General features: G+C 50.1%; 1 protein-coding gene across 9 annotated transcripts in view; it reads right to left on the reverse strand.

Moving 5' to 3' along the window:
- Positions 1-2,863: 2,863 nt before the first annotated feature.
- The window catches only part of TBC1D5 (TBC1 domain family member 5), a 560,456-nt gene continuing 544,474 nt past the window's right edge, over positions 2,864-18,845 (reverse strand). For all 9 annotated transcript variants that reach the window (XM_048215962.2, XM_048215961.2, XM_044383370.3 and 6 more), the window contains 3 exons: positions 13,179-13,258; positions 12,219-12,368; positions 2,864-6,859 (listed from right to left, as the gene is read on the reverse strand). In XM_048215962.2, the coding sequence (XP_048071919.1) occupies positions 6,557-6,859; positions 12,219-12,368; positions 13,179-13,258 (533 nt within the window). In that variant the 3' untranslated portion in view covers positions 2,864-6,556. The remainder of the gene's footprint in view (positions 6,860-12,218; positions 12,369-13,178; positions 13,259-18,845) is intronic.

Consider the following 18,845-nt stretch of genomic DNA (forward strand, 5'->3'; position numbering starts at 1 on the left):
ATGGCATGATGTTCTCCATATTTTACTAGTTAGGAAGTCACAGAGCCAAGATTCAAGGGGCTCTGGATGGAAAGAGTGTCAAAAAGTATTGGGGCCATGCCTTGAAACCATCACAGAAGGCTTCCTGGAGGAGGGGAGTCAGAAGCTACAAACACTAAAGGCTTGAATGGCACCTGAAAGCTCTTCAGTATGGCTGGAGCAGCCTTGATTGTCTGCAGCACGGCTGAGGCCTTGTTCCTGCTACCCTGAGGAAGCCTCCAGTCAGTGGGCATGAGAGGCTGGCCATAGCACTTCCTGTCTCACTTATGCTTCTAGAATGTTGCCTATTTCATCAACAACTGGAATATACTTCCCCTCTCCTTGAAACTGGATGGGCTTATGACTACCTCAATGACCAGAATGTGGCAGAAGTGATGCTGGGTGACTGCTGAGTCTAAGTCCTATAAGGTGAGGTAACTTCCACTTAGTGCTCCCTCTGTCTCTTCCTTTCTCTCTCTGTAGGCACTCGCTCTTGAAACTGAGGGACCCTGCTGCCAGGAAGCCCAGGCCACATGAAGAGGCCACCTACAGCTGTTCCAGCTGACGGCCCAAGAAAAGGTCTTAGCATCAACTATCAGGCATCCGAGTGAGCCAAACAGCAGAGGATTCCAGAACCCAGCTGAGGCCCCAGACATCAGAGATACCAGTGACCAACCACCCTCTCCGTGTTCTGTCTGCATTCCTGACCCACCCAACCCATGAGCATTGTAAGTGGTGACTTCATGCCAACTTCTGGGCGACTGGTTATATAGCCATAGTAACTGGCACAGTGGGCAAAGTGAGATAGAACAGTGGGACTTCCAGAAAGCAGTTCCACGGGCAGGAAGAGGCTAGTGGAACGCACCAGAGCAGTCTGGCTATTGAAGCTGGCTTCCACCAGGTATACAGTGGCAAGCAAGGGGAGGTGCTTCGGACAGATAAAATAGCTTGTGTGAGGCTTTGAGCTGGGAAAGGGCCTAGCAGGTAGAAGGCCAGTGGGCTAGAGCACGGCCCTAGGGGACGGGGCCACCTTTCACCTTGAGCACTTGGAGGTCCCTGGGTCAGGGCTGCTTCCAGGTGAGGAGGGGAGATGGGGAGGCAAAGGAATGAGGCCACTGGTCAGGCCCAGCGAGTAAGGATGAGGCCTCTGCTGTGGTAGGGCATGGGCAAGAGGGCCTGACCGAGCCATGGGGTGGGTGGGGACTAGAGGCTGCGTAGGAACCAGGCCTTCCTGCCTAGATAGACGTGGGACTAGGACCAGAAGCTGAGGCGGCAGGAGGTGGGGATACCCACGATGAGGGCTATGGGTGCCAGTGGGAGGGCAGTATACAATACGCTCCTTGTTGCGGCACGGCCTTTGCTAGCTGTTCTTCCTCTGGGAAGATCCCCTAGGGAGGGGACATCTGCTGCAGTCCCTTTCTCTCTTCACTTACACCCTGTGACAGATCTCTTTACTCCTCTGAGGCTGAGAGACACAGGAGAGCTCCCGCTGCTGGCTGCTTCCTCGACTGTGGCTGCGACGATGTCAGGCCCTCGGGGCCGGCCAGCCTTCCCCCAGCCGGTACGCTCTCTGGCCGGAACTGGACGAGGGGACAGCATCGAGCCCACAGTACACAGCGCGCCCGGGTTAAGGCAGCCAGCTTGGTGGCTGTAAGTACACCCTCCGCTCTGCTCCGAGCGCGTACTGACAGGGAGGGGGAGGCCTCTCGCTCACAGCAGGAGGATGGCTGCACCTGGACTAGCTCTTTGGTCTCACCTGCAGCCTTCCGGAGCCTCTCCGGCTGGAGGACTTACCCTGGGCTCCTGTGGTCCTGAAACGGTCTCTGGCTTCCTAGTACAGACACGCCCCCCCCCCCCCCCCCGGCAATCTAGGGGCACCCGTGTGTCCCAGCATCTGCGCAGCCTCACGCTCCGAAGGCGTTGGGTGAGTCTGCTGAAGGAACGGCGGGCCGATGCTGGACGGATTCTCTGGGTCAGTGCCTCGACGACCCGTGCCTCCACGGTCAGTCATGTTCTGTGAGAACGGTCCTTTCTCACAACAGATGTGCCTCTCAGGGTGCAGAAATTTCTGGTGACACATATACATCCTTAGGAAGCAAAGAATGCTGTCTGTGACCACCAGCACCTGGACTTAGGCCTGCAGGGAAGCTGCCCCCCGCCCCGCACTCACCTCTTCTCAGCCAGTGATGCAGGCAGGGCAGGAGGAGGGTCCGGCAGCCTGGCAGTCCTCTCCCCAAGGGACACAGGTGAGGCACCAGCCACACCTGCTACAGTCTCTGTTTCTGGCGGCCAGCGAGGGATGCCGGTGTGTGTGGTCATCACTGGTTGGGGAAGCAGGTCACCATCAGCAGCATGAGCCCTCCGAGAAGTACACCACACCCTCTGACCTTTCCATGGCAGAACAGGTGGATAATAAAGTCCCTTGGGGGATATGGGTTGTGACCCATGGGAGGGAAAGCCCCTTGTTGGCTGAGCCTGGGACAGAGGCCTAGGCTAGGGATGGGTCCCACTGGCAGTGCCCTGGATGGGTCTCCTCTACGGCCCTTCATCAAATCCCATGTTAGCTGGGTGTAAGCGAGGCTACCAGGGCAAACCTGGTATGGAAGGGAGACAGTGCAGAGAAGGTGGCAAGCCACTGGGGCCTTGCCCCCAAATGGCTTCTTGGACCAGTAGGCGGAATAGGGCCCAAACTGGGGGCAAGGTTAGGCGTGAGCCCTGGGTCACTGCCTCATGCAGTGACATGGGTAAGGCCTGCTGGCTGTGCCCTGGACGGGTCTCCTCTGGGTTAGGCCTGTTCAGCACCTTGCCCTGATCCCCCGCCTGGAACAAGTCAAGCTACAGTCTCAGTTTCACATTAGTCTTTTATTATAACCGTACTTTGCCAAAAGGAGAAGTCATTTCTTAAATCAGTATGAGTTACAGCGTAAAGATGGAGAACAAAGCAATAGGATATAAATGGCACAACAGGGTATTCCATAAATCAAATGAATTGTGCCATCGTGAGACAAATTACTATGACAACTTTTACATCAAAGTGGTCTCAAGCCTGTTTACAGGAACTTTTTATTTCTTTTTAACACTATAAAAAGAGAGCTTTTGAAAGTAACACAGGGGAAGCAGTAATGGCCTGTGAGAAGGAAGCCCACCTTGCCAGGTGTTGTCTTTAATTCATCCCGGCCTCCTCTCCCTGCCCCAAGGACCCCCAGTGCCCCTGCTTGACACACGGGAGCCGGGCCAGGTGTGCACCTGCAGGGGAGGGGAGGGGAGGGGGGAGTGAATGGCCCGGCCTCCATGGGAGAGCCACCCAGAGGGCCTGTGCCCCCCCCCCCCGGTTCTGTAACGACCCCAGGGGGCAGCTTCTTAATAAAATACAAAGTAAATCTGAGCAGACTCCGGCAGGTTATCTATCATTAGCAGACAACATAACTGCCGCTGAGCTTTATATTTGCTCGTCTCTGACGAAGTGCAGGAGTGTTACTGGTGGGCGGTCAGACCCGAACGACCGATGCACGGACTGAACTCAGCTGCCGAGAAGGCAACGCACAGGGAGGCCTTGGTTTATTTTTAATCACACTCATTCTGCAGTGACATTATTTCTTACCAGATTGCAGTTAGCAGTGGGCATTAGCAGGAGGTCAGCTCTGGAAGAATAATCCAGTATAATTAAATGTTTAAAGTGTTTTATGACCCGTTGGCAAATACAAAAGGTAAGGCAAAGTCATAATGATTTTCCTTCTCTAATCTGTAGCTCTCGTATATAACGTAGAGGTAAATTTTAGCTCGAATTCCCAAACTGATCAGAGAGGAATGCATGAAACACAGGTACATGTATTAAAAAAGTGGATGACAACGAAAATTCATCTAAGCTTTATATAAAACGTATTTAACTGCTAATAATCAAAACACGAGAGGGCTCCACTGATTATACTTGTTAAAGAAAAACAAAAAGGTTTCATATATTCAGGATTTAAAAAAATGTGCACTTGAACATAGGTATTTGATAAAATAATAAAAAAGGAACACATTCTTTAATAGCACTGTAACTAATAAAAATGCAAATTATGCTCAACTATGAAGAATAAAAACCAGTCACTTAAAAAGATTAAGAGAGTAATACAATTCTCAAACCCCACGGACCTGTGGGAATTGGAGGGTGGCACTGCCCACATCCCACTCCCCCTCATGTTTCTTTCCTTCGAGGAGGGAGCGGCTCGTTGGGGACCACAGAAGCGACGCCTCTGAGAGACCCCCTTGGTTCTCACGTGGCACCAACATGGAAGCACAGAATGGAGGACCCGCCCCTCGTGCGCTGGAGGGCTGGGAGTTTTCAGGGACCGCTAACCACCCAGCCAACTGCAGGTAAGTAGCCGAGAGCCTTGTCGGGGTGGTGGGTGCCCAGTGACAGTGGAGTAGCAGGCCTCTAGCGCTCGGGGCAAAGGAACTGCTGAAAGTGAGCAGATGACTGGGACCCACTGCCGGGGGACAGCCATCTCCACGGCCCTTTCCACTTTGTCTTGGAGCCCTACTGAGGGCAGCTCCACACTTCTTACCTTAGAACTGAAAACACTGACCACGCCCCGACCCAGGTCCTCTGAGGGAAAATAATGGCCACCGTGCACAGCTGCAAGGCCATTCACTGTATTGGGACCTTGGGAGCGTACGAAGTATGGTCAAGGCGACACACACTGGGCAGTAAGTGACTCTGTGAGTCACCCCCAGGGGTGCTGAGCAGGCCACTCCATCGGGGAGCCAGACAGCTCATCAGCTTGTCTTTGAGTAATCATGGAAGGCCAGGCTACCCTGTCACCTGAGCAAAACCAGACTTTGTATTCATCCCCCATGCTCATGTGTTCAGAGATTCTCCTGCTAGAGCCTGAGGACAAACTGTAGAGCTAAATGGAGCCCTCTCTGCAGTAGCTGACTCCGAGTCCTCACTGCTTTCTCGGAGAGCACGTGGGAAAGCAGGTCATTGTCACACTGTCTGTCTGTAGAGAAATACATGGTTAGCAGTGGGAAGGGATGTAAACGGTGTCTAGTCTTTCAAACTTCGCTTTTCACTGGTCTGCGTGAAAGCTTCCACCGCCCAGAGGCCTTGCCATCATCCTCCGAGAAGCCCTGAGCACCCGTCACCACAGGGCGGGGGCTGCTCCCCCTGACGGAGGTGAAATGGGCACCGTGGCTATCTTGTTAGATATTCCTATTTGCACAAAGGACAGGGAAAGTGTCCTTTTCGGGACCTTTCCTCTTAAGTAGAGAAATAGCTCATGTGACGGTTTCTGCCCAGCAAGATTCCATAAGCTTCCAGCTGAAAAGGGGAAATCTCTAGTGTGTGCTGAAGCCCAGGAAAGCACCAGGTGGGTCAGAGCTGGTCCTGCCCTGGCAGTGGTGCCTGGGACATGGTGCACAACTGAGCCCGGGCCCTGCGGCTCCTATGCCTGGCTCCCGGCAAGCGAAGGGCTGTGCAGAAACCCTGCATCTTCCTGATGTCTGGAGTGTTCTGTGGGAAGCCCTGCTCCCCTAGAAGGGACTCCAGGTTTAATTCCCTGTTACTGCTACTTTAAGGCCAGTGGGAGGTCGTGACTCAGGATGGGAATGAGCTTCGGTTTTTCCCTTTACTTCTCACTTGACAGGTGACAGGTGTATTCTAGCGCCAAAACTACAGAAACTACACCAGAAAACTATCTGAGGGATATCTGTCCCATAGTCAGGGTCACATTTTCCAATTCAAGGGAGTAATATTCTTACGACTTTTGAAATCAGTGCAGCAAAGACTGGCTTAATGTGACCTTGTTTTCTGGTTGTGAAAGATTCTAAAGAGGGAAATACAATCGTCTGAGGAGGGACAGTGATGGCCAGAGTCGATCTGGCCTGAGGTTTGGAAACATACTCTTTAACAAATGAAAAAATCTAACCCCCATCACACCTAAATAGGATTCCTAAGTTTAGACCCTGTTTCTAAAGATGACTCTTTCTGAGAGGTCAGTGATGGGTTTTGTCCAGCCCTGGAATCCACCAGTTTTAGTCCATTGTTGTATTTGGCTCTGCTGTATGGCTTCCCAAAGGAGGAATGAAATAGGCTGAGATAGAGATTTCCAGAGAGAAAGCCTTCTTGATATCAGTCAGTTTTCCTATGCCTGATGCTCCGAGGGATGGAAGATTTGAAACCAACTCTTCTTCCTTCTTTTAGTTATAATTAATGGAGTTGCCATACTTCTTAGTTGGGGAGAAGGGAACAGAGGAAAAATGATTCTAATTGTGGTCTTTGACAGTGAGCACGATACTGGACACTTGTCTGCCTCAGACAAAGGCAGGCGGAGACAGGCCCTGAAAGCCCTGTCCGCATTTTGGTGAACATCCACCTGTGTGCTCTATGGCCGTCTGCCCCTCTAGAGGGTTCTGATGGGTTGCACTAAGGCCACAGACATGCTGGGAAAGAAGTGTTGGTTTCAGAGGGGTCTCCACTGGGGGAGCCTCAGGTGGGCCCTGGGGCTGCTGAGGGGGGTGGCCAGTCCCCATGAAGGAGGCCGGGGCACTGCGGTCAGATGTCCAGGGGGCTCACAATGGTGAAGCCAGAGTCCTTGCTGTTGCTGCTGCTGTCCTCGTCAGGGCTGGAGCTGGGGTTGCTGGACGAAGCCGAGGCAGGGCCCATCAGAGGGTCGGAGAACACCAGAGGAGAGCGGGCCAGGGGCTCGCTTCTCCCAGGGGTGCTTCGGATGGTGCGAAGAGGCTGGGCCTGGCCTGAGAAGGACCCCTTGGCGCTACCCCCATCGTCATCTTTGGAGACCAGGATGAAGTCATCTGCGTTCCCTCTGTCCACGCGCCCTGCTGTTTCTGAAGAGGCCTGTGAAGTACAGTCAGAAGTACAGGTGGATGAGAGAAGAAGCCAGTGAAACGAGAGAACTAAGCAGCAGCCCTGTGTGTGCTTCCTGGAAGTTTAGGCCCTACGCTTCTCCTTGGAAAGATGTGTCTGGTCCTGCTTCCCCGAAGCCCTGCTACTTCCTGGTGGCGCAGGGTCAGTTCCTCTGAAGCTGGATGCTGGGTTCCCAGGGCAATAAAGTAAGCCTCCTGCTTGGTTAGTTAGGAGAAGCCAGCTCAGGAGGCAGGCGGCAGACAGAATCCCCACCAGCCTCCCGCGGCACCCTGCCATGCACATCAGTCATCTTCCTTGGGCTGTCATGTTTTCACCTGTGAAATGGGGACAAGGACCGACTGACCCAGCGTGTGGTCACCACACACGGAGAAGATGTGTGTGGACGTGCATCGCACAGGGCTGGCTCCCTAATGGAAGCCCACACCTGGAGTGATTTTACTATCTGCTTAACAAAGAGCTTCAGGAAGGCCTAGTGTATGTGTCTCCTAACCAGCTCAGCCCGGGTCTGCACTAGGCGCCCCCGGGGCAACGGTAGTAAACGTGAAAACCAGGAATAGCAAACCCATAAAGACAGACTTTACAATTATTTTCCTTTCTTTGTAAGCAATTAGGAGTCGCGTTTATTTTTTAACTAAAAAAAGCTGACATCCGTGAACACCAGTAAAGGTTTTGGGTTAAACCCAGAGAACCTCCTGCCTACCCTGGGACAGGCGTAAAGCTAGTCCGACCACATGTTTCAAAGTCAGCCTGACAGAAAACGTGCTGACATAAGCGGACGTCACGTCCACGCCTGCTCAACCAACCCCCTGCCTGCTCTCCCACAGGGTGGATGGGGACTGGTGCCCGAGTCTGAAGTCGACGAGATGTACAGAGCCCCTTGGCTAGAAGTGTCCCCGGGTCCTCTGGCCCCCAGACTGGTATGGCCTAGGCCACCTATGGGCTGTGGGCAGAGCCTGGACAGGTCACTGGCAACACTTCCAAGGGAAATTGGGGCTTGACTGACCGTGAACTACATGTTCTTGGTGACACGGGGAGGGAGGGGGGGGATGAGTGGCTAAAAAATGGCTCAGGTGCCTCCAGCCTCTGACCATTTATCCACCTTTAAGATCTTCAACTGGGAGAAGAGAAACAGAATTAGCCTTAAGACCACAGTGCTGAAACAGGCTTTGAAGTTCTTCACCTCAAGTTTTAAAGCTGTTTACATTCTAGTAACACATTAATTCTTACAAACCTGAGGAGGTATGCGGAACATGGCCCTCTGGTGGAAGAGGAGGCCATAACTGGCCCCAGGACAGGTTGGTAGAGCAAGACCGTCCCACCATAAGGTGCACCCAGTCAGGGCTACCACCTCGCAGAGCCTGCAAGGGACACCTGCGTGCGGCTTGTCTTCCCCTGCATTTGCCCATGGGATGCACGTAAGGCTGGTGGGACCTCGACTTCAACCTCCTACCTCCAAGGTGTGGACGCTGTTCCTATGACCATTGTCCTGAACTGTAAACCGAAACCCTTGACTTCTCACCGCACACGGGGTCTGCGGTTGGAGTGCTGCTTGGCAGAGCTCATCTGAGGTTGAAAATGAAAAGCGCACGTACAGCAGGCCCTATTTTCAGAGTGGCGTCTCTGCTACAGAAACACTGTGACGACCTAGTTGTCTTTAGCTTACAGTGAACACATTACAAGACGCTGAAGATGAGAAATAGGTTATAAACCCTGTGCCTGGAAGGAAAGGTGGTTCCTACCATCGCTAATTATCTGGCACATTCCTGGACAGCAGGGACAGCAAGTTATAAATGATGGGTAATCCTTCCGCTCCCCATTCCCAGATAAAATCATGGACCGACTCAGACAAGCCTGGTACAGCCGCAGGGCCTGAGTAACCCCCTTCTTTTAGCACCCCTCCTCACCTTTTTATTGCAGATCACACATCGACACCCAGATCAGAGACCTGGTGGCTTGGCCAATGTCACAAAGCAAATGAAAGATCTCTCTCTTCCGGACTCCTACCTAGAACCTTTTTCTAGACACAAAGACACCACCTTTCTGGATTTCCATACAACCTTAGCTGCTACCAGGTTCTGTTTATGGCATTTACAAAAATTTTGGGAATTCCTAAGTCAATCCTCTCTTCACCAAACACAGGCATGTACTATACAATTAAAGAAGTTTTTCAACCTGTCAGTCCTGCCTAAAACTGGTCAGGACCACCACCCTATACAGCACCCCCCCCCCCCCCCCCCGCCATTCACCCTGCCTCACTTCTTACCTTTCGTTTAGGATCATGAGTTTAGGATCATGGAAGGTGGAAGCAGGTGAACCCAACTACAGACCAGCTGTTTGGCAGACATGTTCCAGAGTGACAGAAGTATTCTCTTTCCATGCTAACACAGCACCCAGCCACACGTGCTTATGGAGCACTTGAAAGGTAGCTAGTATGATGCAGGAACTGCATTTTTAACTTACATTGAATCTTAACGAGTTTGTTTCATTTTAAATAGATATGTGGCTAGTGGCTACTATATTTAGACAATGCAGCTATAGACCATTCAGGTAAAACTAGGGCCCCAAGCACCAGTGAGGAGCTGGCTGACTAATAAATCCGGGGTCCTATAAGGTCCTGCCTCCCACTGATAGAGATTTGGGTCAGTTCACCAAAAACCTCCCAGAGGAGTATGTGAGGACAGACTCAGGCAGGGAGGGACAGAATGTGGTTCCCTTTACAGAATACAACTTTGCACCTGCCATTCTCAGAGTTGGAGATAAGATTTGTGAATCAAATGGAAAGAACAATATTAGCCACATCCCCACCAACATGCCAGCGGGGAGCAGGGCATGTGTGTGTCCACAAAGGAAGAGCCCTGTTGAAGTTCCTGCTGGGGAAGGGCACCGGCAGGGGGACCCTGCGCCACCTGCTCCCAAGGCATTATCCTTCACCCGTACTTCAGTGCTAAACCAAGAAAGCAAAGACATTCCTAAGTTAGGGATGAGCTGTGGCACAACCTACCACAGACCCCCACGTGTTGTGATTACATTTCCGGAAAATGTCACAAAGGCCTGCCTAGCACTGCTTCCCCCCCCCACCCCGCCATCTCCGGCCCTCTGTTTAACTAGAAGCTCATGAGCGGGGCTACATCCTATAACCCTGAATACCCAGTGCCTGGCAGAGCAGGCCCTCAGCTCGCATTTGAGAGGCAGGAGGGGAAAAGCCTTCAGAATTGCCACTTGGCACACATGCTCCTGTCCAGAGCCAGCCCGCAGCCCCATCCCTGTCCCCATAAGCAGTGACAAAGTGAGTCAGCTGGCTCCCTGACTGCCGCCCTCGGGACAGGTTCCTAAGGAAAGATGGTGGGTCAGGAGTTTCTGCTGGGGGGCTCCTGTAGGAGTCTAGTCCCGATACCCGGGTGCTGCAGCCCAGAGCCTCAAACACTTGGCTTTCTGTGGGACTCACTGCTTCATCTGGGACTTCACTTGCCTTTCCTCCCCTGAAGACGAGACGAGAGCACTGCTCCCCTATTTTTCCCTTCCTCAGGTAAAGCCTCTTTCAGGAGGATGGGTTTTTTATAAACTGCTAACACCCTTGGGGAAGAAGCCATGGCAGGAATAAGAAAAGAAGAAAAGCCCTATGATTTGCCCTTTTCCTACTTTCCTCCTTTTCCACTTAACCCTACAGAGGAACAGGGGCACAGAGGCAGAGGTGGGGTGCCCGGGCGCAGAATGGGTTGACGGTGTTTTAGAAGCACATGCAGAGGCAAAAGGCCGCCTGGACGCTGCACAGGAGTGCGGCTCTGTCAGCACCAGAGCATGTCCTAGTTCGTGTCACCTGCATGTCACAGCTAGCTCACCCTGAGTTTGCATACGGGGTCTGCAGGGGCAGTGATGGCGACAGGCAGTTCTTACAAATATGAGAACCAGGAAAAACAATGGCAAAGTATAATTAAGAAGCTTTAAATGTAGCAAATTCATTAGTATTTTTAAAAGGTCATTTTCAATATTACTTTATACATTCAACTACAAAGAAAAAACATGCTAAATTTAGAATTGTCAATTTAAAAATGGTTGTGGGGTGAGCCTAAGCTAAACGGTATTTGAATAAAGAAATGATTATTGAAAAATTAAACATCTGTTCAGGGAAGGAGAATCTGGAGGAACTAATCAAATTAAACTTGCAACGTTAATGCTGTATCCATGTGGCCAAAGATGCAGACTAATGGCTCTATGAAAACTTTCTTTTAAAGCTGGATAAAAATAACCACATAAGGTTCTCTCTTCTTGAAAAGTACTCGTGTGTGTGTGTGTGTGTGGGGGGAGTACCCTTAAAACTAAAACAATTCTCCTTCTAAAATATATTTTTTTAAATCATAAAAAATAATTTACAAGCATCTGGATGCTAGTTTTTGAGAAAGAGCCTTCGATGAGATTTTGCTAATGTTCATTTTTCAAGATGAGACTTTGTAAGCCCTTAAAAAATATATTAGGGACTTTTAGTCCTATCAGATAAAGTATAGCGAGGAAGCCTGGTGGAGCGGGAAGCTTGCTGGGCTGGGACAGGAGCTCTGAAAACACGATACCTGGTGAGCCTGTGCACCTCCCGGGCCTTCACTGTCTCACGGCTACGATCTGTGTTTTTATGTTAGAATAAATTACACACAATGTCAACACCTTAAGAGCAGGGGGCAGCACACTATGGCCCATAAACCAAAGCGGGTCTGTGGCCTCTTTCCATATGGCTCGCAAGCTAAGAATGGCTTATACATTTCTAAAGGCTGTAAAAACACACACACCAAATACAGAAACAAATATGAGACACAGACCACATGTGGCCCACGAACCCTAAAATATTTACTATCTGATCCTTTATGGAGAAAAGGAATCCTCATTCCCTCAGAGGATGGACACCGAGAGCCCTTCTCCATGAAGGCAGAAAGGTTGTAGCCGAGAGAAGTCCACTCAGGAGAGCATCAGGAGAGCAGGACAGCACTCCCTGTGCTAACAGGGACCGGGGGCATCAGCTGGAGAAACCTGACGGCTAGCCGAGGCAGAGGTGGGACTTGCGAAGGCCACACGACAGCACTGGCAGGAGGCCCCGGCTAAAGCTGCTGCATACGGGGATGTAGGCGGTACACTGCCGACTCTAGGAGACAGTGGTCTCCCGTGGGGCTCTGGAGTCTGCAGCTTGTCTGGTTCAGGCCACTTGTGGTATTTTATAGCTGAACTTTGCACATGGTAATGTGAAATGACTTTCGTAAAGTTTCTGTCATTCATAACTTTAAAGACCGTACGTGAATGTGCCCCCATCAAGTTACTGTGACATTGCTCGTCAGAGCTCTCATACCTGCTTGGTGGCTCCAGGCATTTGGTCACCCTGGCCCTGGCCTTGGCCACTGGAGCAGTAGTGGTCATCTGAGATGGTGATCTGCTCATTCTCCTCAGCTTCCAGCTGACTCTGGTTGAAACGCAGGGAACCTTTCAGAATGTCTTTGATCTAGTTTTCAAGAAAGAAGAAAATAAATGAAAGAAATGAATGAGTTTGTTTTGTAATACTAGATAAACCTTTAACATTTAAACGACTTATCACTAACCATTTTTTAAATAGTACAGATATGAATATATTATCATAAGAAAGGAATAACAGAAAAAAAATCCAACTCTATCAAAGCCATGAACTTACTAATGACCAAGGCAAATTTCAAAGGCTTAATGGCCAGGTTCTCGCAGGGTCAGCCCTGGGTGTCACATCCCGGGGAGTTATCTTCAAGCAGGAAGTACAATTTGCCTACCTACCCAGCCCCACAGAACAGCTCTTAGCTACCAGAGCGGCTGCACCCCAGCTGGGCTGTTACTAACACAGGCAGACATTGAGAGCAGTGCGCTCTTTTCATGAACACGTATGTTCCACGCAGCCCTCCAAGGGTTGGGGAGACGTAGTCCTCGCGGGTCTGAGGTCCGTCCTGGGTAGTGGTTCTTACTTGTGCTTTGGAGCATGGGTTTATGGATGAACACCTGAACATGCTGCTGGACCGCACTATCCCAGCTCTGGGTGAGGAATAAACGGAATGGCTTTGGTAAGAGGAAGAAGCAAGGGTGGGGACGGGAAGCTAGCTTGGGCCACAAGCTAGTCAGACATAATCACCAGTAGGAGCAACAGGTGTAAGGAGGTGGGGAGTCAGGAGGGGCTCTGCCTGGGAGGAAACGAGGGGCTGGCACTAATACCACGGTATGCCATGCCATAGCGTGCCACCCCAACAGGCACTAGAAGGATGGCCAGTGGGACACAAAGATCAGATGGACATACCTGTTTTAATCCTGCCAGAGAAACCAGAATTTGATCCTCTTTTTCCAAATTTTCTTGTAATATCACATCTTGAATATTTACTGAAAACAGAAGAATGACATTTTATAATTAATGCTCTGAGTATAACTTATCTGCTAGCCACACCATAACTTGCTTGAAAAATTTTCTGTCTAATTTCATAGCAAGTATTTCTACCAAGGATGCTCTGCCCAGCTGCAGATGAGGGGGGTGTGGGGGAGAGCAGAGCCCAGTATGCACAGCCTTCCCACCAACGTGACACAAGTATGTTCTTGCAACGACAGATGGGTCTTCACTTCCACAGAGAGACCCGGGCACTTCCTGCTAACTGACGTGAACAGCCTAGAGCATTCCATCCAGCCTCTGGGAGGAAGCGTTTCAGCCTGGGCTTCGCACACTGCCTCATGGTTCAATGATGTTAACTCTCTCTCTGAAGGTCAGGCCCTCCCACGTGACTAAAGCTAATACGGACACCGTCTTCAAAGATTTAAGCAGTAGGGCGTGTTGTCAGTTCAACAAAATGGTAAAATAAGAATAACAGGACAAACTCATGGCACTACACGTGCCATCAGACGCCTACGGAGTCAGCCTGACGTCACCCGGGGTCTTCACGGGAGCTACTTCTCTCCATCCTCTAGGAGGCTCACCCTCCACGGGAGAAGTCCTTCATCCAGGCCTGGTCTGCGGGATCCAGCATGTCAGCTGTGGCTGCCAGGCTCAGCACTGTGGCTGCCCAGCAGGAGGTGCCACACGCAGTGGTCCCCAGCGCTCCCCCACCGTGCGCCCAAGGGAGGTACACAGCCCTCTGGGGGGGGGGCTACTGAGCCCGGGTTCTCAGGGGAGCTCAGGGGCAGGAGGCAGAGTCCTCTTCCCACCCGGGGCTAGGCAGGAGAATGCACTGGTGGGTGAGGTGACTAAAACACACTTTAAAAAAGATACCTCTACGTACACCAACTGGAAAATCACTACAATAAGTAGGTTTATCCTCCATTAACGTCTGCTTTCTGATTTCGTGGCCTTAAAGCACACCGACTTATAAGGTCTTACCTGCCCCATGCTTAGTCATTCACTCAGCAGAGACGTCCCAGTGTCAACTGGGGACTCATCAGTTCCATGCCCGACCCCCTTCAGCCACCAGAGCGATGTAGCACTCCCTGCTTGCTTACCCCTGCCCTGCTGGTGGCAGGGGCAGAGCCGGCCCACTGTTCTCTTGGCCCGCAGGCTCTGGGCCCACATCCCTGCGGACCGGCTGCTCCTCATTGTTCCACACTGGTCCCACGCTGCCCCCTCAGAGAGCCCTCCTGCCCATCCAAACTAAGGGAGGCCAGGTCACCCTGTGGTCGTGGCCACGGCGTCTCCTTTCCTATGCTCTCACGCGGCGCTCGTCACCAGCTGGCATTACCACATGGTTTGTGCGTGTGTGGTGTCCATCTCCCCCAGCAGGATATAAGCTCCGAGACGGTCTTGTTCAGGGCTCTACTCTCAGCCCTTAGAATGAGGCTTGGTGCATTTTAGGTACACAGTTAAGTACCGACCGAGCAAATGTGGCAAAACATTCTTGGAACTTGCATTTCAAAACACCGCTATGCTAAATATTTCCAAAAATACTTCCAGTAAAGGAAAAGGCAAAGACTGATACCATCAACACGAGCCTGGCCGGACAGTTTGTCAGAATCTTCAACAATAAGTCTCTAAACCACGCGGACAAGTCCTCTCACACACCACAGCAGAAAAACAGCAGCTTTGATTTACTCAGAAAACGTGACTGTAGTTTCTGGCTAATAATAAAGGCCTGCTTCAAAACAAGAAAGCAAGATGAATGGGAATGGAATAATAGATATAATTAGAGAGGGAATGTTTTTGGTTTCCTTAAAAGCCTGTAACAATTTGTTCTCTCTCAACAAAAAAACAACACAGAACCCACTCAACAAGACATAAACGACAGCCAACTGCAGGGTATTGACAAGGAGCAGTTACGTAGGTCTTTTAGAGGATTGAAAAGGTTGCTTTTGTTTTTATGACTGCCAGGGTTTTTAAGGCAGAGGTCTGAGGGTCTCAGGGCTGCCTGGGGTGGCACGACACATAGTAGCTGGGTAGTTTGGTGGGGCAGTGAGTTCCCCCCACACACACTGAGCTGCAAGGTGGGGCAGATTTCCCAGCTTCTGCTGTGTAAGCGGGGGCAGCAGGGGAAGAACTCCTGGGCCCTGAAAGGAAGCTCAGCTAATGGACACAGGAACACCCGGATGTCTGGAAGAAGCATGGGGGGCTTCTTGGGTCCAAGGAGCTAATGGAGAGGAAGCCACTGGAGGCCATATGCAACAAATCAGGGGGCCAGGCTCTGTCTGCAGCTCCCGCCTGCTCCTTTCGGATGGTCTGCTGTGCAACATATCCCAGAGCCAAAGGTTTGGCCAACTTGCCTGGCTCCTGCCTCCAGTGTAACGTGGGGCCCACGGTCAACAGCAACAAGGACTGAAGGCCTTTAGGGTCATAGGCTACAGGCTAACAGCGCAATCAGTCAGTGGCTCCAGTGACGACAGAAGCCCGTAACTATGCAGGAACACAGCTCTCCTTAGAGGCCAACAAAGACCCAGAGGGCACTCAGAGGCCTTTCCTCAAACACCAGAGACATATGTGCCATCTTAGTACCCTGACACCATCCTGGCAGGGAGAAGACACAAAGTAGAGAAACTAACCGTGGGCATTTGTTCAGATGAGATGGTTAACCAGGTTGCCTTTAATTGTTAGGTTTAAGCCTTGGACTGCCATTGGTGGGAATGAAACTTCAGAGTGAGATTTCTGTGTACCTGAGTTTAAATATATGATTCATTATCCCACTACGGAAGTATCAGTGTCTACCTGAGATCTTAGAAAATCATATTGGCCACGTTGCCTGAAAATCCCAGAAAGCAAGTCACCCCGGTGTCCTCTCCTGGATGCCACAAACCCATACTTGAGTAGTGGCAGAGATGAAGGTGGAAGATACGGATGTATTGGAAAGCCGGAACAAGAGAAGCCCCTTGTCTTTCACGACAGGCCTAAATGGGAGTAATGCCCCATGATCTAAAGCCACTCTCCCTGCTCTGTTCTCACTTGATAAGAGCATGAACAGCAAACAAGCCTAGATGGTCACTGCTGTACTGTCGCCTGGGGAGCCACCCCAGCTCCTCCTTCCATATCAACGTGTCCCGGATCTCATTCAGAGCAACACCGTGCACACCTTCCTTCACAGCCAAGGTTGGTCATGTGACACAGCTCTGGCCAATGAGGTGTAAGAAAAGTCCTTGGACGGAGCTTCTGGAAAACTCCTTGCTGGGTCTGACTCAGTCTGTGCCTTTCAGACCTTTACACTTCCCGCTTTGCTCCCTGAAATGCTGGCAGGCGCTCCGCAAGTCCTCTTGCAAGCACGTGGATGCAGATCACAGCTTAAGGGCTGTGGGCAGTAAACCGGGGAGCCTGGGGCACTGGGCACATCATGGAGCTGCTATACTTGCTTGGACTGCCCACCTCCAGGCTTCTTTCAGTTATTAAACAACAAACAAACACAAAACTTCCTGATTTGTTTATTCTCCTGCTTTTTGGCTTTATGTTTGTGTCCAAATTTCCCTCTTTTAATAAGGATACCAGTCACTGGATTAACCAAGTGTGACCTTGTCCCAACTTGATTATATCTGTAAAGACCCTATTTGCAAATAAGGTCACATTCACAAGTTCCAGGTGGACAAAAAATGGCATAGTGGGGGTGGGGGGTGGGACCCAGTACAGCAGCCAAACTGCTTCACTGTTACACAGGATACAAACCATCCAGTTCCTCTAACGAGAGCGGACTGAGACGGCGCCACCAATCCTCTCCTGCATGCAGAGTATGAGCCCAAGTTCAGCCTGGCCCCGGCCTGCTGTGCAATGTGGCTGGCCACGGGTACAGAGCCCAGAGCCTTAGTATCCTCAGTGGTACACCCTCACCCAGAATTCTCCAGCCTTATTTTTAAGACAAGATCAAAGATCACCTTTTACAATCTGCTGGAAATCAGGACCTTCTGCCCTGAAAACCCACATATCTATATAATGTTCATTTAATCTTAAGGACAAATCTCTGTTATAATCAACTAAGCTGACAAGTCTCTTAAGAAATCCAGCATAAAGAAATCCAAATTAAAACAAAAGGACACCTCTGGAGGCTGTTGAATGCTTTGAATATAAGAATTCTGACTACCAATAAAGTACTGGCTATGTAAATCCTAATCCCATGTGAGGCCTAATCAGTTCAACTGTATATTGATTTAAGGTAGCATTTATGAATATTCTACTAATATGTAACTTCTTTGTAACAAATCTACCACTTTAAGTTGCACCTGTGTGTACAAACAAAAAAACATACTGATGTTTTTTCAGGCCTTAAAATATTAAACGCAGAAATGTAAAGGGTTTAAATTTCCAATGCGATGCACATTTTCCTTATAGCAGGAGGCAGAATAAATTATGAGATAAAGGCTCTTTCTTTTTGTTTCTGCATAGAAAGATTACGTTCTTTATAATCTTCTATTTAAGTTTTATATATTATAGACGTTACAGCAGTGAAACTAAAGGGGGAAAATACTTCTGTGGAAATTACACAAAAATCTCATCAATATAACAGTTCCATGGTGACTCCACTGTTTCTAAAGAGGTGTCAACGCCATAAAAATAGATCTCTGACTCTAAAAGTAATGGAAATGGCACACAAACTACTTTTTACGATTTCTTAAAAACCTCTTTTCTTCAATGCTAGAATGAAAGTGTTTTATTTGAATGGCTGGTACAAAAGGTAACATGAGCCCATACTCATGCAGAAGGGAGGCAGAAGGAGATAAAGGCAGAGCTAGCGTCTATCTATAGCGGAGGTGGAATTTAGCTTCCTTGTGCCTGAGAGTAATACCGAACCTTCCTCAAAGATGAAGGTAAAGAAACGGTAAGTAAACAGGTAAATACATGACGAAGAGTAAATAAATTAGCACAGTACCTCACCCACTATAGAAGCTCAGGACTTGGTACCTTTCATTTCGACATGGCGACATTGCCTCATCTGACTGTCCCAATGACCATTCTCGATGAGGACTATCGTCCTATTACAGAAAAGGGAGCCAAGCTCAGCAATCCCCGGTCTGTCATCTGAGGTCTCATGACGGGAAAGTGGTAGAGCTAGGACTAGATTCTAGATCATCTGGACTCCTGAGCTCCCCAACACTCACATACACAGCACTGATGGAGGGGCCAGAGAGAGATATGAGGAGGCACAGGACGGGGTCCTGCCACTGACCTGACTGCTTTCTGATGCCAGTGCCCTTTCTTTGGGGGTGGAAATGACCTAAGTGAGGTCAGCCGGCACAACGGGAGGTCACCTACATGCAAGCAGACTGCTCTATCATTTCTACCAGAACTTTCCAGAATACTGGCACTAGCATCAAACAGCTTGAACTTTAATAACCTTGGGCATTGATGTGTGAATCACTAAACCCATCAGTAACGGGAGGTAATCCTATCTTTGAGGGCTGCTGGAGAGATCAGATGGGACAATCAAAGTGGTCCACTTCTAGCACACTCTAGCACACTGCCCGCTATTACTATTATTTATTAGTATGTTTTTGTTTTGTTTTTTTCCTTTTCCAGTACCTC

Source organism: Ursus arctos, unplaced genomic scaffold (assembly GCF_023065955.2).
Source record: "Ursus arctos isolate Adak ecotype North America unplaced genomic scaffold, UrsArc2.0 scaffold_20, whole genome shotgun sequence".
Taxonomy (NCBI): Eukaryota; Metazoa; Chordata; class Mammalia; order Carnivora; family Ursidae; genus Ursus; species Ursus arctos.